Source organism: Tribolium castaneum, chromosome 2 (assembly GCF_031307605.1).
Source record: "Tribolium castaneum strain GA2 chromosome 2, icTriCast1.1, whole genome shotgun sequence".
Lineage (NCBI taxonomy): Eukaryota > Metazoa > Arthropoda > Insecta > Coleoptera > Tenebrionidae > Tribolium > Tribolium castaneum.
Genome location: NC_087395.1, coordinates 19,179,419 through 19,206,892, shown reverse-complemented (window position 1 = coordinate 19,206,892; position 27,474 = coordinate 19,179,419). Strand labels below are relative to the sequence as shown.

Genomic DNA, 27,474 nt, shown 5'->3' with positions numbered 1-27,474 from the left:
TAGCCTTTCTTCTATTAATGTAATTGCCGCCGCGAGAGGGCGTCTGCGCTCGTCTGTATCACCTGTAATAAAACTCGGAGGATGAATTTGCCCCATCCCTTGAACGGAGACGTGCATTTTATCTAAATAACCGGCAATTTAATAAACTTGCTTCTCACCTTCTGGCATGAAAAAGCGCTACAAAAAGCGTCGCTTTTCCCTGTTCATTTTTCATCTTTTTATTTACATTTAAGGTCAACCTGTTGCGAGTGCAACATATGCCGCCTGTGTATGTGTACTCTAGTAATAATAAAAAAGGGGTCATACGGCCGATGTACTAGAACCGAGTCCCGTCTAAGAATCGTACAAAGGGTAATTAATATAAAGTGGAAAAGGCATCACAGACAGACACGAGGATGGTACGGGTCAGGACCGGCTCTGCAATTAGTCGATAGCATGTTAATTAGACGAGAAAGTTCGACATCACCTTGTCGTGGTTTAAAGCTATTGTTTTAATATGTCTTATTTGCGAACTTTATAACTTAATATCGAGGTTGGTGAATCCGGGGGTTGTTTTATTGTTCGGTTTACGTAATTATTTAAACATACAAAGGCATGTGCATGCTGAACGTTCATGGTTAATTAATTGGCGGTGTTTTGCTGGAAAATGTGTCTCGACCATGGCAACCGAATAGATTTTATACCTCAACCTGTCCAAAGACGAATATCGTAACTTGCGCCCGCAGAATTGCGACAGTTCGAATAACAAATCGATTGAAGACATGTTTAAAATCTTTTGATGTTTTTCTCTGTAGTGTGGCTTTGTGTTCTAAAATCGTATTTCGGGAACTGTTAAAACTTTATTGTTTGTCAGAGAAAATTGGAAATTTTCACTAATGTGTGGTCAAAGCATAAGTCAAAAATACTTTTATGAATCGTTCAGTTGTGCGTAACCAATTTCTCGTAATGTGTTTTTCTTATTACTCATAAAGCAATACGGAAAATTAAACTGTTTTCAATTTTATTTATTGTAATTAGCTTATTTGCGCTGCTCCAGCTGCTTAATGGTCACATTAGCTATTTTGAACTTTATTGTAAGTTCATTCTTAGTAAAACTGCATTATTTTGCTTGCAGCTTATTTTATTTTGAAATTTAAAGGTCAGGTTTTGGAATAAAAAAAAATTTTTTTTCTTAAACAGGATTGGACAAAAGTATGAAACCAAGCGTTTGTACTATTTACTTTACGAGATAACTAATAAGTACATACATCATAAAGTACTTTAACAGTGTGATTATTTTTCAAGAATAAGTTTGTATAAGTTTTTTTTAAATAGTATATTATACGAGTTTTATAAGAGTTCTATTGTGACACGAATGGTTTTGAAGCACAACAAAGGAGTGCTCCAATAGAATGAGTGCCACAATTAAGTGTAATATACTATTTTTTCTACTTTCTATTTTTGTTGTTTGTTTTTGTTTAGTTTAACTTATCAAAATCTGTTCAACTATTTCCTCTTAATTTTGTTAATAATTCGGGTTTTATCAATAACGTGACGCTGTTAGATCACACACTAGATTACTGTGATGACCTGATGACTGATGACTGATGACTTCCAGTCCAGCACTGCCAATACAACTCCTAAAAATTTACAAAAAGGAGTTGCACAAAAGTTTTTCTTTGTGAAACTACTTTTGGTGTCTCAATGTAGAAAAAATATATTTTTTTATTCTATGGCAATTTTTTGACTATATCTTCTTGAGTTTCACTGAGAAGTATACTTGGTGTCTCGAGAGATAGTTCATATATTTTAACATTGAACATTAAAAATTAACTGACTCATCATATTTTCAATTTTTTTCTAAAAACGTTTTATTATGGAATTATTGGTCTCCAAAAGTTACCTCAAAAATTCAGATTATATTTTCTATCTTCAAAACTACTTATCCAATTTTTATAAATATTTGGATTATAAATTGGATTTTTATAAATCAGTGTAGTGTAAATTGTAAGGTTGTGGAACATTGTTAAAGTAACTTCTGTAACTTTGTAGCACAACTTAGTATTGCTTTTGGTATTAGTAGAATTTGAAAGCTCACTCAATTTAGATTTTTTTTGTCTTTTAGTTTTTGTTAAATGTTACCAGTAAAAGAGTAAAACGTAAAAAAGTGCACTCGATGTCAGCATAGACATCACCGTAAACGGCTTTATTTTTAACCTGTCAAAAACGCAGATTTTATTGTATTTTCTATTGTATTTCAAAATGTATTTTTCGGTCAATAAAACCAGTACTTTTTCAAAGTCAAATTAAGTTTAGTTATGAAATTGTTACTCGTTTGTAAAATTAAAAGTCATAATAAAAATAATTGTCATAAGGTTTGAAAACATTTGACAATAACATTTGCACTCTGACTGATTTTAAATTTCATTTGAAAGCCGTTTAGTTTAATAACACTGTAATGTTTGGGTTAAAATCGACTGCATATTTTTCATTTTATTATTTTACTCGAGAATGGCGAGCAAAAAATTTCGGGCACTTTTGTCGTTTTATTGTAGAAAAGGATAGGGAATTACCCACTTTTTTGTCAGTAAAATGTCAAAGGTGCCCGAAATTTTTTGCACGCCATTGTACATTTTATAGAAAAATTACAAGGGACAAAAAAGTTTCTAAATGTTTTTTTCATAAAAAAATTGGATAAGTTGGTTTAAAGATGAAAAATATAATTTGTACATTTGGGATAACTTTTGGAGGCCAATAATTCCATAATACAACGTTTTAAGAAAAAAATTAAAAATATGGGTCAGTTTATTTTTAATGCTTAATCTATGGTTAAAATATGTGCACTAGCTCGATAGACACTCTGTATGATCAATATTAACTTCAAATGAATGTTATGATGTTTTTAAATGATTGCTGCGTTTGGAATGGGGAACGGTTTACTTGGTGCTATTTTCACTAAATGCTTTTACATTTCGGGTTTATTTTGACAAAAACTTTTGATGTAATAATATTTATTTGATTTTTATGCTTGTCTAAAAAAAGTTTATTCTTTAGTCAAATTCTTTCGATTGCTTCAGATTCTAAAATTTTGTTGGTTAAAATGTTTGGAATTTGATCAGTTTTTGATTTTAATTTAGAACTTTTATCATGTTGTGGTCATTGTTACCGGCGAAGAATTCATTTATCTCGATTATAAAAATTTGAACGAATTAAAAACACATCCCGGCAAAAAGGAAATAAACCGTCCGCTCTGGTCTGGAGCAAACCGAACGGAGCAATTTTTGCTTTTACGTGCCGTACATGTTCAAGTTCGTCCTATTCGTACTCCTCAGGGAAGATCGAAATCTAAAACGCCTCCTGCCCTGCTTTCTTTTCTCCGTCGTCATTGTTGTTCCAATCACATAAGAGATTCGTGGTCGATTCTTTATGGCGATTATCGGCGAGTTTCTCCTCTTCCTTCCAGAAATCTCATTTTGTTAATTTGTCGATTGTAAAACATAACTGTATGCACTTTTCGTCGAGCGCGCAAACAAATTTCCAACTTTGAGCGGTTATTTCTCTCTCCAAGTCAAATAATGCTAACCGCTCCCGCGCATCAAGTAAATTGTCTGGCTTGGCCGACCCCAAAACAACTCGGGGTAAGTTTAGATGCTGCATCCGCCATCATAAACAAAACACCACTACATTGAGGAGACCGATATATCTTATTAATGTGCCAGCCGGCAAAAAATCAAAGTCCCTTGTTTGTTGACGACCGAACTTGGCTCTTGTTATGGCACTTTGCCGGCACTTCATTACGTCCAAACTTATGCCACCTGACCCGAAATTTTTTGATCGGGCTTTCAAGGGCGCTAAACCAACTTTGGGAAATTTATTCATATCAGAGGGCCGGTTGTTATGGTAAACAGCGGGTGTAATACTAAATTCGCTCAGGAAATTTATTCGGTTAATTTACATTTGTGCCAGTATTACATGCAAGTCTCCAGATTTCATTAGCGTTCTGGCAAGTGCACGCTTCGTCTTCCGAAAAAACTATTTCTCTCGATTCGTAAGCGTTTAATAAAAAGCGAATCCTCACGAGATGCTGCTAATAGGCCTTCGATCGTTAGTGGGATTTTAAAAATGAGTCGGGGCTCGACTGTCATGGGACGCTCACTCAGCATATCTAAGAGTGTTCGATCCCCGATGCCCCCTGTCGTAACCCGTGCTTGGATTTTTAAAGAAGTCGTTCGAATTCTCCACCGGACTTCAGTTAGGTCTTCTTTTCCCCGTGCTGATTGTCTGGACATGAGTTCAAAGCGTCTGACGAACTCGAATTGAAATTTTTTGTATTGTTTGGTGGGTGGTGGTGTTTTTTTTTCTTTGCAGATAATTGGGATGTAGCGGTCAGCAGATTGATACAAAGCTTTTTAGGGGCAAGAAAACTGGATACTCCAATCAGCGAGAACGGTGCGTGAGAGTGATGATAAGGTGGAAGATGGGTTTCGTTTTAAATACACATTTCTTCTTTATTCTTGAGTTATTCTATGTGGATTGTTGACATCAAACATTTGGAAACTTTTACCGGGGTGATGGAGTTCAGTTACTTAGAATACTTGACAAACATCATTTAAGAAGGCATTACATTTTGCGATTTACGAATTTTTATAGTTTGATTTATGTGGTATATCAACAGCATTTCGTAAAAGTTGTTGTAACATTTTTAACATTGATAGTAGATTGAAACAAATCATTTTAGCCATAAACAATGGAGCGTAAATACAGACTAAACCAAAAGTAATGCACTAAATTCATAATTCTTGTTATGAGTAATTTTTCAAAAAAAAAAATAATACGTAAATTGGACGATTTAATGTTTTCAAATTCTACATTTTGACACCATAATGACACTTCTGACGTCATGCGTTCTTAAGTAATGATGCCAATTTAGTTTATTTAAATGGCATTTGACCTTTTTATAATATTTTAGACTGTACACATTTTTATCTTTCTGGTAAGTATAAAAAAATAAAGCAAATAAAATTAAAAAAAGAAGAAAATAAAATATAATAGTTTTGGAAAGTATTACACAAATAAATTAATTTTTTCGTTCTTTCTTTATTTCTAAGGGGTTTTGCTTATTTTTGTATTTCAGTGTCATATTATATAATGCTTTTATTATTATTTTACAAAAAAAAATATAAAATACGACATATGTCGCTTATAAACCAAGTCAAGAACAAGAAGATAAAGCCCATTATGTTCAATATTATTTATTTTATTATATTTATTTTTTTAATTTTTAATTTTATTTTTTTCTTTTTAATAGAAAGATAAAGATGTGTACTATCTAAAACAGTGAATAATAAGATGTCGCTTATCAGTAAAGGAAATAAGATTGACGTCACAACTCAAAAAAGAAAGACATCATAAATGTCACTAGTATGTCAAAATGTAGCTGTAAAAAATAAAAGCGACTTGATCAAAATTTTTTTGTGAAAAATAGCTCATAACAAAGGTATGAATTTTCTGCGTTATTTTTGGTTCAATCGGTATTTAGTCTAGTCGACGTAGTTTTGGTCTGGTGTTTTCTCTCATTGTTTTTATGATGAAATTCGGTAATAATTTATTTTTTCTAGCAGTTTTTGTTTTTTTTTGCAAGTTAATTATTTATTAAACTTTTTAAATTTTGCGGAGGTGTCGGATTAATAACCATTTACAGAAAGTAAGTTTTCGCTTCTTTAGACTAATGTATGCAGGGTGATTCAAAAGCGTCAGACTAACACTCGAATAGAGAAAAAGACACACAGTAAAACATTTTTTTTTAGCAACTGCCTTAGTTATTTTTTTGTGCCCATTGTTGTTGCATTTAATTTATAGTTGAATTTGCTTGTTTTATTGTTCACCATTAGACATAAATATATCATTTTTTAATAGGTGTGTGTTTAGTATGGGAAGATCTGCTGTTTACGCTAATTAAATTAAAAAAACATGATCTGAAATGCCAGAAACTAACTAAAAATCTAATCTTTGAAGAGCTATGTATACCTATATCGTAAAAACGTTTCAAACAATTTTATGTCATAGGAACTTTTAACTCAGATGTATGTTTTATATCACTACACAAGAGATGGCCCGAGACTTTTGAATTACTCTGTAGAAGTACGTAATTTATTTTCAAAGGACTTTTAAAAAAATTAGTTTTTTCTTACCTTAACTTAAATTTTGGAAAGTCAGTAGGGAAATTTTAGTTTTTCTAAGGGAGTCAATTGTTTCTTCTTTTACAATTTTTTTTGTATGAAATTGTTTTTACATATTTAATTTAGAATGAAGTTGTACTATGTGAATTACAAGGTTTTTTTCTTTTCTTCGTACACAAGTAATTATTTTTATCTATTTTTAATAGTCTTTGTATTTTTAGTATTGTTAAAGAAGTGAACGATTTGTATTAAATACATTGTGTCTACAATAGAACGATAGCAAAAGACAAGCGAGTACAAGAAGAATAAAAAAATTGAAAATATTTGTAATGTTTAAATCGTCTTAAGTTGCGAAAGAATTAAGGTCTTAATTTTTTTAGTTCAAGATTGGACACTTGAAAGGTGGTTATTTTGTGTTTAATTTAAAAAGCTTTAATTTTTAATGACATGTTTTGAAATCGGTATTTGGAATGTGGAACTTGTAAACCACAAGTTCTGCTATTTTTTAACTAGAAATTGGGTAGAGAAAAGTCTTGTGTGATTTTGAAAAGCCTTAGCTTTGGATCATTAATCAAATAATTCAGTTAAGAACTGAACCTAGTGGCATTCTTAATACCTATGATTGTGCGAAGCAATATTCCTTATAGAACATTGTTCTTTACCGTAAAACTTTTTGTCATACTCGTACGTATTATTAAAGTCAATTTATGAAAAATTCTTAAAAATTCTTGAGCGTTTTGTTAAAAATGGTGGATGCGCCGGGATAATAATGCGAAAGTCTCGAATAGGTTATTGTTTGCATTTTTGCTACTGTCAGGTTGATGGGTTAATTGCGGCTGTTGTCTTTAGGTAAACAGAGAAAGAAATCTAGTTTATAGAGCTTTGGTGTATGATGGCGATGACAAACGACTTTACAAATGGTCGTAGGAAATAACAAAGCTTGTCAGTTGTAAATTAACGACTTAATTAAACCTTTGCAAAATTAACATCCCCGTTAAAGTGAGGCAAATATTCTTTGGCGCTGTTGTCGTTTTTTCATTGGTTTTAGTGGCGTCGAGTTTGCTTAGTTTCATGTTCACATGAAAGGATCGTTTTCGTTTGACAACCCTGGAGGCTGAGTCGCGTTTTAATTTCGTCTTTTGTGCGGCGATGACTTTCAACACTTGTACATTGTAACATAATCGTGTACTTGTAATCTGAAAGCTCTTAATGAGGCCGTTGTTTCAGTAATTAAAGCGCAGTCTCCTTGTTTGTTACAAACAATGTTGTCAGATCTTAACTGCATCATTTCTTTGTTTATCTATTTTCTTCGGACGAGTTTTATCGCGTTTTGCTTTTTTCTTCTTATAATCGAGGAAACTGGGAGTCCCGGCAGGACGAGACGGCATCAATTATGAAATAGGCAAATATTTGCCTCAGTTTCTAACTCCGGACGAGGAGATTTATTTATTCGTGTTTTAAATAATTAAAGCGACGGTGTTTTGTTCGTTATTGTTATCAGGAGTATTTTTTTCGGTCGTGTAAACACGGGAACGCGGTGACGAGTGTTTGCTGAAATTTCAGGATCGATGATAGTGCCGCGAGCTTTTGTGTAGCTTTTGCCAGTCGTAAAGTTTAAAAGCCAGTTTACAAGATCAATCCAAAGCGCCAAGCTGTAAACATTTCATGTATCCAATATTGGAGTCTGACCGAAAGGGCACGTTAAAAATCGGGCCTTTCAGGAAGCTCTCTTCTTGTGAAAGCTACGAACCTTTACCCAATTTCAGTCTTCTTTCATTCTTTCTCCTTCATCTCCCGACTTGTGCCGAACGATCTCAATGTCTGTCTATATAACTTGAATTTCTCAATAAGTTTGCCGGCTACTAGTCGCTTCTTTCCAAAGAATTTCATTTTCTACTTCTTATTCCTGACGGGAGGTGTTTATTTTCGATGAAATATTGATACCTCCACTATCCGAAATATTCATAAATGTACAAGATTTTTTGCTTAGATTGGCTGTTATGTTTATACAGACAGGTTCTTTATGTTGCTTTTGGATGCTGATGGTTTGCTATTGCAACAAGCGATCCAGTTTTAGGGAGCGAATAGAAAATCTTCGAGGCAAATGGATGCTTTCTCCGATAAACTTCCCAATTCTTATACATAGAATCAAATATTCAGCTATTGAAATTGAAATATGTGTACGCCTCGGAATACCGACGGAAAACTAATACATTTCCTCGACTTTGATAACAGCCACTCGCGAATATCGAACTTTTTGTGCGTCTTTTAGCCAAAATCAAACTTACGGCAACAAACTCTAAACCTAATTAATTTCTGACCCTTGGTTTATTTACTCCCTAATAACTTGCTGAATTCTAAACGCACCGAACTCTAAACAGAAAGCTCAGCAGGTCTTAGGTTGCTCACTTCCGGTTTGTACAGTCCGAAAAGACAACAAAGGAACGCTTTGTGCAGCCACTTAGAAATTTCCCTGTTTAGCCACTTTACACCTAAGACAAATCTTTCAAACATTATAGTTTTTTTTTATTTAAGAAACTTGAAACAGTTTTGAAATAATAGACTTTGCCACCCATTTGATGTAAGGATCGGTTGCTCAGTTTGAACTTAAGTTGAGCTTAACTCTAAACTAAGTTTTAATAATTTTTATAATTAATACTTTCAGTGAGAAACCATTAATAACTATTTTACAGTTTTATCAATCTTATTTAAAAAATAATGTAATAAAATGCGACGTTGGCGTTTTTTGTAGTTATGAAACAGCTAATACGTTCGATGAAAAAAATAGCATTAAGATTTAATGCTACAATAGACACTAGTAGAGAGGCTGCTTATTACGAAAAATATACGACAATTAAAAAAATCAAAAAAATATACAGATCAACAGTATTATAAAGAACAGACTAGTAGAGGACCATTTAACCTATATACCTACTTTCACAAATGTGGAAAAAAATGCTTTTAATGATAGGGAACCAATAAATTACCGGATTGAAAAGTGAATTTGTTGATGATGCACAGAAATAGCTTTTTTTTAAATAAATTTTAGTTCAGTTTGAATTAATCTTGAAATAAACAAATAAACTTGAACAAAAACAGTAATGAGTGGAGGGCCATGGTATTAAAATGTAAGTTGTGTTAAAATGAACAAAAAAGTATAATGACAATAATAATTTACTTATTCTAATATTTTAGACAGTATTTTTTTATGCTACAAGGCCATTCTATTTTAACGGACGGGACACTTTCCACAAGTTTTTTTACTACAGCCACATTTTTAAAGTTTGAAATACGAGCAGGAAAAAGAAATAAAAAATTGATGACGGACGGGACATATAAAAGACTTTATATTTTGTTAATTTAAGAGGCACTAATTCCAACAATTATTTTTGAAGTAAAAGGTGGAACCTGTTGAAACTTTTGAATCCACAAAACCGAAGAATAAGGCAATGTGCAACGACTTCTGATTAATTTACGTTTTGTTTACACATGACGGACGGGACAAAAAAATCTTGTGTGAAAATAGCTCTAAAAAATTTCTTCAGGCAGATTTTAGTTATTATTGACTTTAAAAGTATTATATTTAGACTCTAGAAATTAAAAATTGTTCGTTTTAGTTAACAATGTAGAAGTAAGAATATCATTTTATGTTTGCGATAACGGACGGAAAATCAAAAGTTATAAAGATAAAAAAGTTATGTTACTAATCAATTTATTTACCGATTTCTATTTTCGAAACTACCATAAACCAGAAAAATACAGTTGTGTGATGTCAGCATGTTATATGTATTATTGTCTAAAAGGCATAGTATGTAAATTTTTAAATTCAATAAATTACTTCAGTTTAAGTGATTATTCTCTCTCAAAAACTTTTTTGTCGTAAAATACATTAAATATAAACCGAATCGTGTATTTTGAAAGAAACTTAACATTACTAAGGTCATTTTGAAATTTCGGGGTCAGAATACATTTTTTTTGGAATGGCTGTTCAGAGGAATCCGGCAGACAATGAAAGAATTATTGTTAGGATTATTGATATGTAAATATTGTGTGATTTTATTTATAGCACAAACAGTATTTGGTTTAAACAGTTGAATTATTATTTAATGTAACATCAAGTAGCATCAAATAATTTTTGCAAATCAATTTATTGCTGTGGTGTGAAAGAAAACGATAAATTGCATTTTTTTAAAAATACGGCTCATGAAGGAGTTTTATAAAATAAGAGAAAGCCATTTAAGTAGTTAATAATTAGCTAAACTTTCTAATGAGCATTTCAATTGCGGTTTAAGTTTAGCTTAAATTTGGGCCGAGCTTGGGCAACCAACGACCCTAAAGTGTCGATTTTATTTTTTAGAGTTCTTTATCACGTTTAGTGTCAAAATTTCCGCTTCTTGCAAATTTCGCTTGTGTTTGTCGAATTTTTATTTAATTTCTCGGGTCTAGGCCGTGTGATATGTGCTGTACATATTTTATCGTTGGCTATGTTGAATCGTCCAGGTTGTACGTGTTGGGCGTTTTTTGGCATCCTCCCAAGTGCTGGTCGCTTGACCCTCATATAGAGAGTCGGATCCGGTCCTGAACAATATTTAGGAATTTCATTACTAACCATGGCGTTCTCCGAATGGCCACCAAGAACATACTCGTTTCTGCGCTTAACGTTTATTAATGCGGTAATGTGCCAGCTCGTTAAATTATTCCGTATCCTTTTATTAGAGAAGACGAATTTCGTAATGTGAGTGGATCATAAAGATACAAAGGACGTACTCGAGGGAGATGGCGACGCTCTCGTTTTTGGATATTGTTCTTCTCGAAAGGACATTTTAGGCGCGTGTGTGCGACTGTGTCCTTTCGAAGGATCATCGATTGGACCCCACGTTCCATTTGCCCATAAATTCCACTATCTGCCCGTGTTCCCCTGCATGCATTTACGCCAAATTACTGGAAGCCTGTATTATTCCAAATTACAGGAGATTTATACGCTTTTTGCGTTAATTGCCCGAGCTCAAATCTGACGTGTCATTTCAATAATAGTACGGAGATTATAATTTTGTTGACAATTTTTTTCGTTTGCTTAATAATAAATTATAAAATGTTCGCGTTGACGTCGCGTTTTAATTTAATAGACAGATGCGTGTTATGAGAAATTATATTATGTTTTGTTTAATGTCGTTCAAGTTTCTTGGAATTTTCATTAAAAGCGACGACTCGATCGTTATTAAAAGGAATTTTCATCCAGAATTGAATTGTTTTGCGATTTTAAAGGTGAATTAATGCTTCAGGTGCGTTATTACGTCTTTTGTTCATGATTTATATCAAAACAAAATATATTTCATGCGAATGGTTGTCATAAACATGCATTTTACAGTTTTATGCTCAAAGTTTTATGTTTATATTTTCATCGTAAAGATAAGTTTCACTTGTAGTACTTAAAATATCGATTCTTGAAATAAAATCTGAAATGGTGTTTTTATCGAAATTATTTGTATTTAATTGTTACGACCGCAACAAAAGATCAGTTGATAGAGTGAAATAAATTTGAGTTAATTATTGCGATTTAATTTTTCTCGTTTGTAACTTTGGGATCGTTTTTCGTTTCGAATTCACTCTCTGTTTCGCATTGTAGTGGGATTAAAAATCAAACTCATTCATGGATTTGGGCCAATTCTGGTAAAAGCTCATATTATGCGAAATTACCACCGGAGATTTATAAGCTTTCGCATTAATTGCAGCACGCTAAAACGTTCCGTGTCATTTTCGGCAGGTCACGGTCGTCCTGTATCCCCTCTGAAATCGTTTCTAATAATTGGGTAGCTCGAATAAAATTTAATGAATAGACGCGTTTTGAGCGATGGAACGAACGCCGCTTATATTTTCTCTAGTTTGTCGCGTCTCACGTACTAAAATAATAAACCTTCAATTTATCATCCCTCATTGCGTTTCGCGAGTGAATTTAGCACGTAGCGGCAACAACACCATGCAATTATCCTAATCTGTAATTCTCTCTCCTTGTACGCTATCCGTTATCGTTAGCCCGCTTTGCATCGTTTGGTCCGTACATAATGAAAGCCGGTCGCTGTTGCTATGTTTCTTGGTTATCTCCCGTTTCTAGAACGCCTTCATACTTTTACATTTTCTTTTATTGTACGGTTATCTTTGCTACGGTAGGTGTGTTTCGGCAAAAGGGACCCACACCGAAAATATTTATTATATGGATTTTTTCCCCAAACGCTTTTCAATGATTCAAGATAACGTGGCCGCAGATTTCTGCCGACACGAATTGAAAATGAAAAGCGGTTATTTACGGCATTTTCGACAAAAAATATATTTCGGAAGTGGATTAAAAATGTATATTATTATTTACATTCGTTTGTGGAAACTTAAATGCAATACAATTGTAAATTAGTATTTGTCTTTGGGCTGAGGATTCAAGGTTAGAAAATCAGAAGATTTTTTTTTATTACATCTTAAAATAACAAGTGTTCAATAATAATTCTTCTGACAATGACAGATGACTGCTGTCAGTGTCAGACCAAAAATGCAGTCAATAATTCACACGTTAACTGACCTTGCAGAGTAAATTTTTGAACGTCTGCATACAATTATCATGATATGCAATGTGATTTTTATCAAAATCTCCTAAATGCAAAAATAAGGCAACATTTAACAGTTGACAGCTAACCATATGAACTTATCACGCAACCTACGTTCATGCTAAAAAGAGAAAACTACAGCAAACCACGACCAAAACAATTATAGAACACTTGTTATAAATGTTTCACTTTGGTTATATGAAGTACTCAAAAACTGGGGCAGCAACTTAGTGGTATCATTAAAAAATTCCTAGTCAAATTTTAAACAATTTGAAGCTCCTATCTTATTTTGTGAACTTCTTTTCATTTTATTATTTTTTAATGTTTTTATGTTTCACACTAAATGCGTTCCCTAACACAATGATGAATAATTATGTTTAAATTTACTCTCAGTTCCTAGTAGTTTTTTGAATTAAAATAAGAAAGAATATTATCAAAGAATCAAAATTTGCGCCACCATTGGGTACTATTTTCTAGGAAACTGTTTCAAAAATTATTACGATTGGATTATTAGTCAACGTTGCCACATATCATTTATTTAAAATTCGTTATTTAACAGTAGCTTTAATACACATATTTTGTTTTGTTATTTTTCTTTTATGTGTGTTACGGCTAATGTGTAAACTGGGCTAGTTTGTAAACTAGCCAAAGTGTTGGCTATTTTAACAGAAAACACTACTAAGTTTCAATTAACATAGCGTTTAGTTTACAAACTAGCTAGAATCTTGAAGGATAAATTAGCTGAATAGTTTACAGATTTTTCAGGGACTTCTGGCGAATATGAAAACCGTACTTCATCGTAACATAAAATATCCAATTCTTTAGTTAGTTGACAAACTAACCAACTCCCTGCAAACTTAGTAAATAAACCAAGGTTCTGAGATCTTTTTATTTTTGATTACCGGGTCGGGTTTATAAACTAACTGAAACAATGGATGTTTTTACTAGTTTATAAACCAATCAACGTACCAACCCTCTAACAACTTGGACTTACAATAATTAAAACGCGAATATAAATTTCCATTCTTTCGTTCAAGTAGATTAGTCAAGAATTTTGGCTTGTTTACAAACTAGCTGCGTTTTCTACTAAAATAGCTAACGGCTCGGCTAGGTCACAAACTCACTAGCTAGTTTACAAACTAGCCAAGTTTTACAGTAGCCGTCACATATGTAAGCATTTCTCTATCTGAGTTAGTGCGCCGGTTTTTGCGCACTGATATATGATACCACTATTTCAGTCAGAGTGAAAACTCAAAATATTTATATTTTTAGTCAGCAATTAAACAAATTGTACGGTGCGTTCAAAAAGTCTTCAGATCAACTCTTGCTGTGGAATTTAGATTGACAGATTTCTATTGTCTTTGATAGATTATCGTTTTATTCTGTTAAGTGTCAAACGCGCTACTTGCGATTTTCTCCAATGGCAGTATTTTCGTATGTAGTAATCGTAAGAAATCAATATACGTTCAAAATTTCACAGCAAGAGTTGATCTAAAGATTTTTGAACGCACTGTATAAAGTAACGTTTGGATAATTTATTGAGCTTTCGTTAAAAGGGCTTATTTTATGACTTTTTCTAAAAGGCAGTGTTTTCTGTGAATTTTTACTTTAATGTGAGTTTTTACCGCACTGACAATTCTAAAAACCGGTTTTTTGAAAGCTGTCAGTGGAATGGTAATTAGACGTTTACAGGTTAGGAGACAAAAAAATGTCTTGTAATTAAGAGATCTCTTAGATCATACACATTTATAACAATACATAAAATAAGAGATTTTTTAATCAACCAATTATTAATAATAAAAGAGGGTTTTATCACTTATCATTATTATTACTTACTATCGTTTTCTTTAATGAGAAGATATGAAATACGTGTTACGTTTTTGTGATTAATTTTATTATGTTGATGAGATAAGAGTAATAAAAATTGAAAATTATTGTTTCATCATGTAGGCTTGGAATTTTATTTATTTTATTTAGTATTAGGTGAAAATTCGGTGTGGGTGTGCTTTTTGTTGAATCGACTGTTATTTGTTTTATTTTTTCAGTATGTAACACAAATAAGTACAGTCACGATCAAAAAGAATGACATCTCTACCGACCGGGCCGGATAGCAAAACTCCCACTAAAATCTTTTAGGTTGTACATTTCAATAAACAGGTTAGTTTACAAACTGTCCAGCTAGTTTATAAACTAGTCAAACGTACACATTAACCGTATGATATCTTTTTGATCGTGACTGTACATACATAGGCTAATATACGGCTTCAGGATTGAAGTGGGTTATTAGGAAGTAGCTATTTATGTACCAAGGCAATAAAGTAGCACTTTATTGGACGAGTCTGGAAAAGGAGAGCATTTTACGATTACTACAAACTTTAAGTTAAAATAAAAAGAATTAGCTAAAGAATACTACAAACACAATTACATATACCAATGAGCAAAAAAAAATAAATAGTTTTAGTAAAATAATTATGGTCTACTAGGTTTTTGTCGTTTTTTGAAAAAATCACTACGATATTTTGGGGTACCTAGTTATTTTTTCTTTCTTATTGTAGGTGCGAGTAAATTGATTTGAAACCAGATTTTGTGTGTTAAGTAAGATTTTATCTTCGATAAACTCTAGAAGAGTCTCTCTTTGGTTAGCATTTTGCTCGTTATTTCCGTCTAAAACAAAACTTTACTTATTACTAAAATCAGAAAAGCGTTTCAATTGCTCGAGCTCGAAAAACAAATCCGTCCGTGCTGGTTGCTTTCGGTTAATGGTTTGCATTCGGCAAAGTTGCATAAAACCGGAATTAAACAACTTAAACTCGAATTAAGATTGAGTTAGTGCCAGTTTGTGGCGACTAACAAATCTGTTTCACTTTCATTGCGCTCGGATTGCGCCACAATTTTGCACAAATTTAAATTTGTTGAAGTAGGTAAAAAGCCGGCGGCCGACCACAAAGAACCAGTATTTGTGTTTGGATATTACATTCCAAATTCCGGGATTAAACTTAGATTATTACTTATTATTCGGGCTTACGGTGTGCAGAAAAGGGGATTCGCAAATGTGAAACTCATTTCCGGCGATGATTTGTACAAAAAATAGAAAGCCCGACTCGGGATTGCGATTGTTATCGGATAATTGAATCGAAAGATCTGTCGCCGGGTGACTGAACGAGGGTCAGAATTTGTCTAAATTATAAAGATATTTATCTTTGTGAAATCCGACGATTCTGTTTGCCCTTCTCTTCGGATGTGTTAAAGTTAGAAACGACACAATATATTGCTCGGACCGGCGTTATTTTAGACCCTATGGTGTGAGACAAACGTACATTTATCAAGTTGTAGGTGTAACTTGTAACAGCTGATTCGAAACTTCCTTTCAGGAATGTTTCGCGAACGAAAAAACCTAGTTATTTCTGGGCTATTGGTTAAATTCAAACCGACCATTTGTGACGTCAAAAAATTCCTAAAGATTAATGGGTTTAAGCCGATTCGTGAGAATCGGACATTAAACAAATTATTTGATGAATTGATATTAGATTTTTTTATTTTTGTTTTCATGTTTGTTAACAATTTCGCTGAAAAGTTGGATTACTACAATGGTCGTTAAATTACGTACTGTTTCGGAAATTAGTTTTGAGATTGTTAAATGCGCAAAGGTATTTAAAAGTTTCACTGGGTCATGAACTAGGAAAAATAAAATAAACACTAAATTGGTTTACCTTTAAAGACAATGTTACAAGTTCTAAATCACCAAATTTGCTCCATTTCTCTTCTAGTACAATTTTTAACGCAATGTTAATTTGTTACAACATAAATTGTTTTAGTTTTAGGATTAGGGCCAAAGAAAAGTTGATTTGTATCTTGTCGTGGTGTTTTTCTAGTTAAATTTTTTGTGTAGGGTTGAAAAAATTAGCGTCGCCGTTAAAAATATCGAGCGTTAAAATTAAAAGAACTCTGGGAAATAACTCGACGATCCCCTATGGCCTGACGTTGGCGTTCAAGGCAAAAAGGCAATTTAAAAATTCAAATAGAGAAATAAAATATGACGATAAAGGCCGAAATCTGACGTCGGTATTAAGCGCGTTGGTCGGCCTCCAGATCTGAAGTTGTCGGGAAGGTGTCGAGGGCGTCATAAAGCTCATTTCAGGTGAAATGCTGAAACGTTCAGCCACTTGAGTGCAAATCCGTACTGCAAACACGCCGCCGCCGCCAGGAAAACTTCGGAATGTCTCTAAATCTCGCCTCATAATATTTCAGATGCGATTTCAAACTTAAAACGTCTCCATTTGAATAATAAAAGTCTTTGTGAATTTTTTTCGGCGATGAATATAAATGTAGATATTTTATTTATGCATCTGAAACAGACGCCATTTATAAACGAGGTGTCAACAGCACTCCGGTGAAAATAACAAAAATCTTTCTCTGGCGTCAAGGCCGCAAAAAACCCTTATTAAAACCCCATCAATATTTTCAGTCACATTATGTGCAACGTATCCTTTTAAAACGGTGCCATTGTCGAACATATTGCGTGCAGAGCTCCTTATTATTAGCCCAGGATGCCGGGAGGAAAAGCTATAATACGTGCACCGTCCGCGTTTGTTTATTGTGGATCATTAAAGGAGCGCCGAAATTATAGCTTTTAATACGTGTTTACATGAACTGCATTTAAGTTGCAATTCCACGAGGTATAAATATTGCAGCTTTTAATGAGAGGATTTTTTTAGCGGCGCGGCGTGGCGGCGAGTTCCTTTGGTGGCAGTAAAACATTTTCGAATTTAGAGTGTGTAATGAAATTTTATTTTTAGACACACCGAAACCTTTTCGTTTTATTTACCGACGACTCGCTTTCATGCACTCGCGAAAAGCATTAAACTATGTAATTAAAGCGCATTCTTTTATGCTTATTTGACAAAAATCCAAAGCGCACGATATTTGGGAATCCGCAGCGTGGCACACACCAGCAGACCTGGAATCTAATTTGGACCAACAAATTTAGAATTTTCAAATTATCACTCATTTACGGTGCTTTAAGCTTCATATGCAACTAAGTGCGACTTTAAATAGTTTTTAGTATTAGGTAGTTTTATTGCATATGAAATGGTCATTTTGAATTTAATTATGAAGGGTTAACACTATTGCTAACGAAAATAATTCTTGACAAAAGCCGCATGGTTAAATTCTTGGTTACCAAACCGAGGTACTGTCAACGCTCTATTATCTAAAATAATTCTCGTTAAGTTGTTAAGTTAGTTTTTTATTGTTAATAAAAAAATAATTTTTAGTTTTTAGTGATGTGTAATTAAAAAAAAACGAAAAAAGACAAAGTAGCTACTGCTGTGGTCAATACATTTTATCAATTTATTATCGTTTGTCATTCCAGCTAATACGGCAAAATCAAAATTTATTTTTACTGCGGTTGATGCAACATTTTGGATATTACGATGTGCATTTCTTGGTTTCTGTTTTATTTAGAGCTGGTTTAGTGGAAATTGAATTAAAATAACAAAAATGTTCAACTTATTGTTTTTAAAAGAATTAAATAACTACATGTTTTATGCATTTACCAAATAATGAATGTGATTTCATTATAAATCTACCAAAACACATTATTTAACTAGAAACTAAGTAGAAGCTAATTGGCACAACACTTTTTTTTACATATTTATATTGATCATCATTTAACTCAGTGTAGCGTAAGTAAAAAATTATTGAATGTTTTTAAAATATTTTAAATAATTGTTTGTGCAATAGATACATAGATTAATCTTTTTGTAGGTAACCTTTTGTAGGCTGTAGGCAACCTTTTGACTCACCTAAAATTATTCCCAATTATACAGGTTGTTTCCGAAATACAAACTTATATTTTTTAAATGGAACATCGTATATTTTTTGCATTTTTGAGTGTAGCTTTTAACACTGATGATTTTAAGATAAATTGTTGTTGGTCGATTTTGCTTTGTTTTTGATATCAATAATTTTTTAACGAAAGCACGCTTTAAAAAATATTACAGAAAATCTAAAAATCTTATGAAAGTAGGACTTTCAGCACTTTAAAGAAATAAATTCAAACTTAAGAGGTATAGTTTTCTCCAGGTTACTGCAATCATGAAGATAAAAAAAATAAAAAGTTTGTTGTATCTTGAATAACTTAAAAATTTTAAATGAATCACCAATTTTTTATTTTTGCATCTAAAAGATCTTTAAATTGTCTATAAAAACAATAACAGTTCAGTGTCTTTTGCTGATTACTCAAAAGATATTTATCTTTGAACATTAAAAAGTATTATTAACTATTGTTTTGGCCGAAAAGTGAAATTTTTAACTAATAGTAACTTAAATGTTAACCTAGGCTATTATTCGTCATTTATTACAGTGGAATAACTAAAATTTCAATATTTTTGCCGAATTTTTAAATTGCTTATGAGCTACAACAAATGGTCTTTAGTGGAGTTGCCATGATTATGGTATGGTTTATTTTGGTAAATTTACAATGCTTATTTATAAATAATGTGCATTGCTGCTGAAATTAACTTTTAACATCAAATATTTTTGGTTACTAATTTTAGTTTTACAATTGGAATATATTTCAGTTTGAAGTTTTGCATTTAAAGTGGTGAAAGTCTTACTTTTTTACGATTCTCCGTTTATGTGTAATACATTTTTAATAAAATGTGTTTTTGTCAAAAAAAATCAAATTATTTCAAAAACTAAGCGAAATCGACCAATACAAAGTTTAAATCAAAATCATCAGTATTAAAAGCTGCGTTCAAAAATACAATGAAATTTCATGTGTTTAATTAGAAAAAACATAACTTTAGTCGTTTTTTTAATACTGGTACATCCTGTATACATTCCGCAATATTTTGAAAATATGTAGCAGAAACGCAGCTGTAATCTAGAAAAAAGAAAAAGTTAATATCTCTGATAATAAGCAAGTTATGGAGCTTTTTCGGATCGTTGGGACAGCCTATATAGTTTTATAAAATGCACTGCTTATGCTTTTGTGACTTTTTGTGTCCAAGCTTTAATTGAGAAAGCTTAATTGCTAATTATGTCACACAACATTTTGTTCAAAGTCGCAGTTTATTTTTTGCCTTGAAAAAATAAGTAATCATTTTCTAATTAAGCCGAACGATCGTAGAAATTCTCTTGTAAATGTGCAAAGACTACCCTAACGGTGAAAATGGGCAAAGATGAGCAATTTAAAATTCAGAGCGTGCATCTGAAAGGTAGTTTTATTCTCAGTATGAAACCCATTTGAAATTACTCATTTTTAAAACGGTTGCCATTTAAAGATTGAATCTAAAATTTTATTATAGTTTATCTTTAGATCAACTCATGCAATTTAACTAATTTTCTTCTAAATATTAGTAATGTGCATGAACTTTCGTGGCCGTAATCAGTTTATACGTATCGTGTTATTACGTAACGATATTTTCTTATTAATTGTGGCGAAGAGAAAAATATTTTCAGCTTTACATAATCTACTAAAGCTGTCGGGTTTGTAACGAGAGCAGATTGCCTGTCGTCTTTATGCGGTTATATATCTTCGTTCGCTATCCTATGTTAAGTGATTCTGGGTCTGAATTTGTCGAACATTGTGTGGTTGAGACTTTGTGATTTTATGTTTTATGACACGCACGATAAATTAAAGTTAATCGAGATCAGATAAATGAAAATCGTGGAAAAAGTAGGAAAATGCAGTTTTCCGGGTCAGGTCTGCAAGACCGTATCTGGATTTACTGATAAATCACATTTCGTCGATAAAGAGCACGAGAGATCGGTTATAAAACTCCGGTAATTTCAAATGAAATTTAAATCTGTCGTGAATAATATTTTTTCGAGGACGAGTTCCACATAAATGCAAATGATTTTTATGATTCTATAAGCGGAGCTGTCAGAAACATGCACGCTGAATTATCCGGAATAATACCAAGAATGTTATTACAGTGTCTTTAAAGCAGCAGTTGAGAGTAAGCCGCCTTTGGAAACGACCTCGGAAACCCTTAGACCACTACAAACAGGCTGCTCTTATAAGGATATTCCGCTCAAAGGACTCATAAAATATTCCGTTTGGCAATCACCATTAATTTTTCCATTTTCCGGAGGGTTCAAAATAGCCACTCCAACTAACCGAGGATTCTAATATATCGCTTCGTGGGGCAATTTAATTATTACAAAGACTCATCGCAATCTGTGCAAGGGGTGTGCACTGTGTTACGTCAAACTTCATCAACAACTAAAATGTTGGGTTCCGACTAACATCATTTTTAACTCAAAACGTATAATGCCTAAAATAGTGGAGCATTGCATTGTGATAAACTTTAACAATGGCTCTCTGATATCGGTGATAATATAGCCCAACACATAATTCCTAAAGATAATCAAGGATTATAGGTCCTGTGTTTGCAGACGAGATTGCATTGTTGGCTTCATATAAAGTAGTTACGAAGCTATAACGCGTTTGGAAGTTCCCTTTTATGCTGCTACTTACTTATTTGTTTAGCATCTTTGAATTACCTGATTGTTAACCGAGTCTCCTATTGGCAGCATTATTTTTATTATTTTTTTGTTAAAAAATAAACTGTTTAAACTAAAATACACGCTGATTCTTTTAAAGCCTACATTAGAAACTTTTTAACTTTTAATGTAGCTAGTGCTTTAAGATTTTGTATTCACCTCAAATCGACTATTCATAATAGTATATTATTACGAGTTTTATAAGACGTTCTATTGTGGCACGAATGGTTTTGGAGCATGACGAAGGAGTGCTCCAATAGAATGAGTGCCACAATTAAGTCATATAAAACGAGTGTAGTATACTATTTTTTCTACTTTCTATTTTTGTTGTTTGTTTTTATTTAATTTAACTTAGCAAAATCTGTCCAAACTATTTTCTCTTAATTTTGTTAATTATTCGGGCTTTATCAATAAACGACTTGACGCTGTTGACAGATTACACACTAAATTACAGTGATCTGATGACTGATGACACCCAGCCCAACACTGCCAATACAACTCCTAAAAATTTACTAAAAGGAGTTGCACAAAGATTCTCTTTGGGAACATTACTTTCAGTTTCACCATAAAAATTTGTGAAACCAAAGTAGAAAAAAATATTTTCAAAATGGCCGAATTTCCGGAACTACGAGAAATGGCGTCAACTTTGAAATTTTGAACAGTAACGACCTATTTTTATTGCATTTTTGAATTCGCCTCTTGAAACTGAGTTAAATGTACCCTAGTTGTGAGTACATATCTGTCATAGTTTTTGACATATGTCAATTTTTTTATACAAATTTTCATTTGCAGGGGTTCATTTAAAATGTTACGGCTTGTGAACTCGTTACAATAAGTGAATAATTTTTTTTGTATTTGATATCATCCAAAGCTTCGAAGGGTCTTCTCAAATCTTGAGAGGATAGTTAACTGTCCAATTGTAAGGCTACTATGATTTTTCGAAAATGATGATTAAAAAATGATTATAAAACAGTTTTTCCAAATGCAATGATTTTTTTTTTCAATGGCAATCGAAAGAACATCAATTTTTATGCAGAATTTTTTTAACATTTTCTATATCTACATATCTTTTACAGTTTTTGAAGTATTCGCAAAAAGCTGAATTTTAGCTTATTATTTTCATTTTTAATCAAGTAAACTTTGGAAAAATACTATAAAATTGTGCTATTTATTATTTTTTTTAATTAATTTTTTAAGTATTTATTAATTATTAATTATTCGATTTATTTACCATTTTTATTCAAGAAGTTTACAATTAGATATACTGACTGAGTTACTTTAGTTTAGTTATAATAAACCATAATTAAATATTATTGTTTTACTGTTTATTGTTAACAAACCAGCTACAAAATAAATAAAATATTGAAGTTTGACAATTGTTGGCCATTTTACAAAGTCTATTTGATTTACAATGAAAATTACGAAGTAAAGTCTGTTTTTTTCTGATTTGTTTCAAAAACTGTAACAGATAGGACGTATTGAAAAAAATCACCGTTATTATCAATGTTCTTTTGATTCCCGTTAAAAAAATAGGGTCATTCCATTTGAAAAAAACTTGAGTTATAGCAGCTTTTTGATAACCATTTTGAAAAAATTATACTACCCATGAATTTTGACAGCTGACAATTTTGATTTTTCGAATCTTAGGTTATCGAATGGTAAAAAAGTATTCACTTATCTCAAAGAATTCAAGAGCTGTGATATTTTAAATATACTTTCGCAAATGAAAATTTTAACAAAGAAATTGACATATGTTAAAAACTATAACAGATAAGCACCAACAACTTGGGTAAATTTTACTCAGCTTGAGAAGGTGAATGCAAATATGCAATAAAAATGTGTGGTTACTATTTAAAATTTCAAACTTGATGCCAATTTTTTGTAGTCGATTTGGATCTTATAAAAAATTTTAAAGCTCCAGTTACATTAGAAGTTAAAAAGTTTCTAATGTAGGTAATTTTGCAAGAACGCTCTCTGAAATTTGTAAAATTGGCAAAAATACGGTCGCGAATTTGTTTCCTGCCGACTTAAAAATTTTCGTAAAATGTTCCGTCAAATAATGACTATTATGACATCGCACTTGATGACGTTGCGTGCTTCAATATGCCTATTAAAGCATCAAAATAGCGGCAAATTACAAAAAGAATTTTTGATTACGACTTTTTACTGAGTCATTTTGTATGTGCTCCAAATAGTCTCCTTGTAGTAACATAGTTGGTTTATTTTGAAAAAACATCGTCTCTTCTAGTCGATTGTCTTAAGCTACAGTGTCTGGCATGATCCTCCGACAAGCCCGTTAAATCTTTCCTTTCTTGTTTCAGATCCGAACAACTCAATTTCTAGTCAAGTGAAAGAGACAAAAAACGACAAGCCAATGCACAACACAAACGCGAAACTGGTGCGTGCTCTGACGAACAACCTGACGGAATCTCGGCCATCGGGGGCCGAAGTGAATCGCGGCAACATAATATTCGTAAGGGGTGCAAAAACATCGGATGGCGGGCACATTCTTTTGCGTACTGATAGTTTACCGACATCGAAAACAACCAGTCTTGTGCTCGAAGAGAGCGATCATGGAAAATTGGGTCAGATTTTCATACAGCAAAGCGATATCGGAGAGGGTGTGTTGTTACAATCGGTCAAACGGTTGGGTGGTGGGACGCCGATTTTTTTGCTGAGCGGCAACGATAACGGAAACGGACATTTTCTCATACAGACGACGAGTGCGGAAGATGTGCACAGTGTCGCCGATATCGGGGAGGAACAGCCAGGAGATAACATCCTGTTGCAGGCTTTGGAAGGACTGCACGATAACGAAACGAGCAACGGCAGGGGCATTTCCACACCGATTGGATCAGGTAAGGATTGGGGGGATTATACCGACTAAAGGAATCAATTTCGCATTTCTCACATTATGATGCGCTGATTATGTAGGTCACACACATGTGAATTTTAATTTCGAAAACAGAAAGTTTGATAATCACCAGATATTATTTAAAAATTTATATTAAACAAATTGAATGTTATGTTTTCTATGGGATAATGACTAACTGGTAGGTACGTAATAATAATAATAATAATAATAATAATAATAATAATAATAATAATAACCCGTTTTTATTAGAATTGTAAATACAACCTGGGAGGCGAAGTCTAGCAGTTGCTATTCAAACTTAACCCCCTTAACAACCAAGAAATAAATGAACAGAAAAATAAATAAATGAATAAATAAAGGAAATGAAATTTACAAAAATTGACTGTACTAGAACTTAAAAGACTAATGAAAAATAAAATAAAATAAGAAGAAAATAACAAAAAGCAAAGGAGTTTTTGAGAAAAAATTACAGATTAGAAAAATATTCTTTTATTTTTATGCGAAAATTGTTCATCGAGAATTTTTCTTCAAACAAATGACAGGAATTGTATACTTTATTGTATTAGAAGAGAGTGATCTTTCTATTATTGCTGTTTAAAACTTTGATAATGAGAGATCAGCAATATTACGCACAGAAACTTGATGGCAACTTTTTCTTGAATGAAATAATTTACGGAGATAGGGTAATCAAGCAGTAACAAACATTTTTTAGATAAATATTGCCAAAAAATAGTTATATATTTGGTCTACCGGCAGCCAACCAAGTTTCTAAAATAAATTTTACCGAGCATTTACAATATCTAAATGCTAGGCAAAAATGTTTGGTATTAAAATTAAATTTCTTAAGTAAATAATCAGCATGCTAAATTAAAATATGCGGACTGTTTTTTTTTCTATGAAATTTTTGAAAAGTACTAATTTTTATCTACTCAAGCAACCAGTAAAACCATATTTTTCATATGCAGGCTGTATCAGAAATACGTGTCTTAATTTTAAAAATTCGCAAATTTACTTAAAATTTAGATAAAGATAACATACTGAAACGTGTACGTTTAATTTTTTGCGTTGTGTTCTGTCTGTCTATTTTGTATTCTCTTAATCAAATTTGAAAGGGTTTGTCTTGTCGGAATGAATTGAAATTTTGCACACTTACGTAATCTGCGTGACACTGCAATCCTATAAAGCTAATTACCCTTTAAGGAAGTTCTGTGGTGTGTTTAAGTTTTAGGTTAGGTTAGTCCCGACAGGGACTCTGCTCTAGAATCTTTTATAATAATACAAAGAGATTTTCGATTTGTACATACGTATCGCATCTTATACCAACGTAAGCGGTATGTTGGGCATTATGACGTCTAAAAAACGCACTGTTTACCCAATATAAGAACAGAAGTGCTTACCATTTCCAAAGCTTTTAGGAATTTTAGAAACCTAACTCGAAAGCTTTTTTAAAAAAACATTTATTTGAATTTTGTCATTTTAAGCTGGAAACCATTTATCCGCCTAGTCAGAGACAATATAAACTAAACTGTTTCAACAGTTATTATTAGTAACGTGGTATAAAGGCTGCTTCAAAAATAGGTTGTCAAACTTCAGGTACACTTAACAATTGACAATTTTTGTCACATAATAAGAGAAACTTTTTCTGATTTAAAGGTCATATTTATGTCACAAAAGTTGGGGGGAGCACCTTTTTAAACCATATTGTTGCAAATTTTTGCTTTTCCTTTTTTTGTATACACATTAATTAGATAGCCAAGTCATTTTTAATTAAACTAAATAGCTTTTGAATTTTGGACAAAAATGACTACATGGGCAAAGCAGCAAGGAGTTTATATCTTTGCAGAAATTTTCGCAATGACTGCTGTAATGTCCTAAAGTTTGACATCTTTTTAAAAGAACTAGTATTCTACGTAACTTGATGGAACTGTAAAAAGTATTTTTTAGTTTATGTGGAAGAAAATTGCTTTATGTGGGTAGGTATAATGCAATATTATTTAAAGAAACAAAAAAGTAATACAATTTTTGAACTAAGTTGTGAGTGTTCAGCTTATTTTTAACGATTTTTATTTATTTATTGCAGCTTTGCGTTTTGATTGAACAACGTGCTAAAACCCTCAAAAAATAAAGGCATTAAATTTTTATTTTGCATGTTTTGAATATTACGAATGTCTGTTTAGTTGCGGAAGCGATAACTGATGTATCTTTACATTAAAACAATAATTTGACAACCGTATTACGTTATTAATGCTTGCAGCTCACAAAATACACTTTACTGACGGTTGCTAAAAAATGGCAATTTTGACCTAATTAGTGAATTCACTTTTTGGTTTAATAACGAATTTTAGAAACGCGTTTTAGTGCTCGAAATGAGCAAAAATTGCATTATTTTTTGTCCAATTCGGCAATTTTTTGGGGAAAAATACATGTCTGATTCCACTCGACGATTTTTTTGTTTATTTTTGACGGAATTTGTCGAAATAATTGCGTTCCTAATTGAAAAATGTCATATTAAAACTAAAAACTGACAAAATTATTGCGTCTTGGGCCAAATAGTGAATTTTCAGCACGAATTGTTAGCAGGAGAGATTTTTCGTTTCTATTTAACGAAATAATATTCATATTTTTTTAGAAAAAAATCAGATGTTACGAGTATGTGATTTTTTGTGATAATGAATTATGTTAGTGGTATTTTGACCTCTTAACAGTTTGAGTGATAATATTAATAAATTATGTTTTAAAACTTACCTACAATTAATAACTTATTTAAGAAAATTTGAAAGCAATTGGTGTTAATTGTTGGATATGTTAAAACTTCGGCATTGGTATTGAATTAGAGTCGACCTTTATGCTGATGAGGCGGTGTTATTTTCATTTCTGCATAGACGACTTTCACGAAAATAGAGTACGGGCATGCAACTATGTCGTATTCTATCCTAAACGAAGTGTTTTAAATTTACGTGTATAAATTGAATTTAAATTGTAGGGTATAGCAGTTGTAAAAATTAAACGTAGCTACTTTAGAGCATAAGTAATAAATAAGTGGAAGAATGCGGGTATTATTTGAAACCGTTTCCGTGTTGAAACGATAATTGAATTTCTCATGTAACGAGAATAAAACCGACGTAAACTAGGTGTACTGAGAAATAAGGTAGAAAAAAACCAGCTGACAAGATAATAAGGTGCACGAAAACATAATGACCGGATATGCGCTGAAATAAAATACTCCCTTATTAAAAAACAATTTTCGGATCCGGTGTGTGCGTTATCCTGTGCTTTACGGGGCACTTTACTCGAGATTTTCGTTTACTTAAGTGATGCATTATTCACAAAGAATGTT

General features: G+C 32.3%; 1 protein-coding gene across 10 annotated transcripts in view; it reads left to right on the top strand.

The window, feature by feature from the left end:
• The window catches only part of Camta (Calmodulin-binding transcription activator), a 219,397-nt gene that overhangs the window by 45,630 nt on the left and 146,293 nt on the right, over nucleotides 1-27,474 (top strand). For all 10 annotated transcript variants that reach the window (XM_064355065.1, XM_064355060.1, XM_064355059.1 and 7 more), the window contains one exon: nucleotides 23,584-24,120. In XM_064355065.1, coding sequence (XP_064211135.1) covers nucleotides 23,584-24,120 — 537 coding nt within the window. The remainder of the gene's footprint in view (nucleotides 1-23,583; nucleotides 24,121-27,474) is intronic.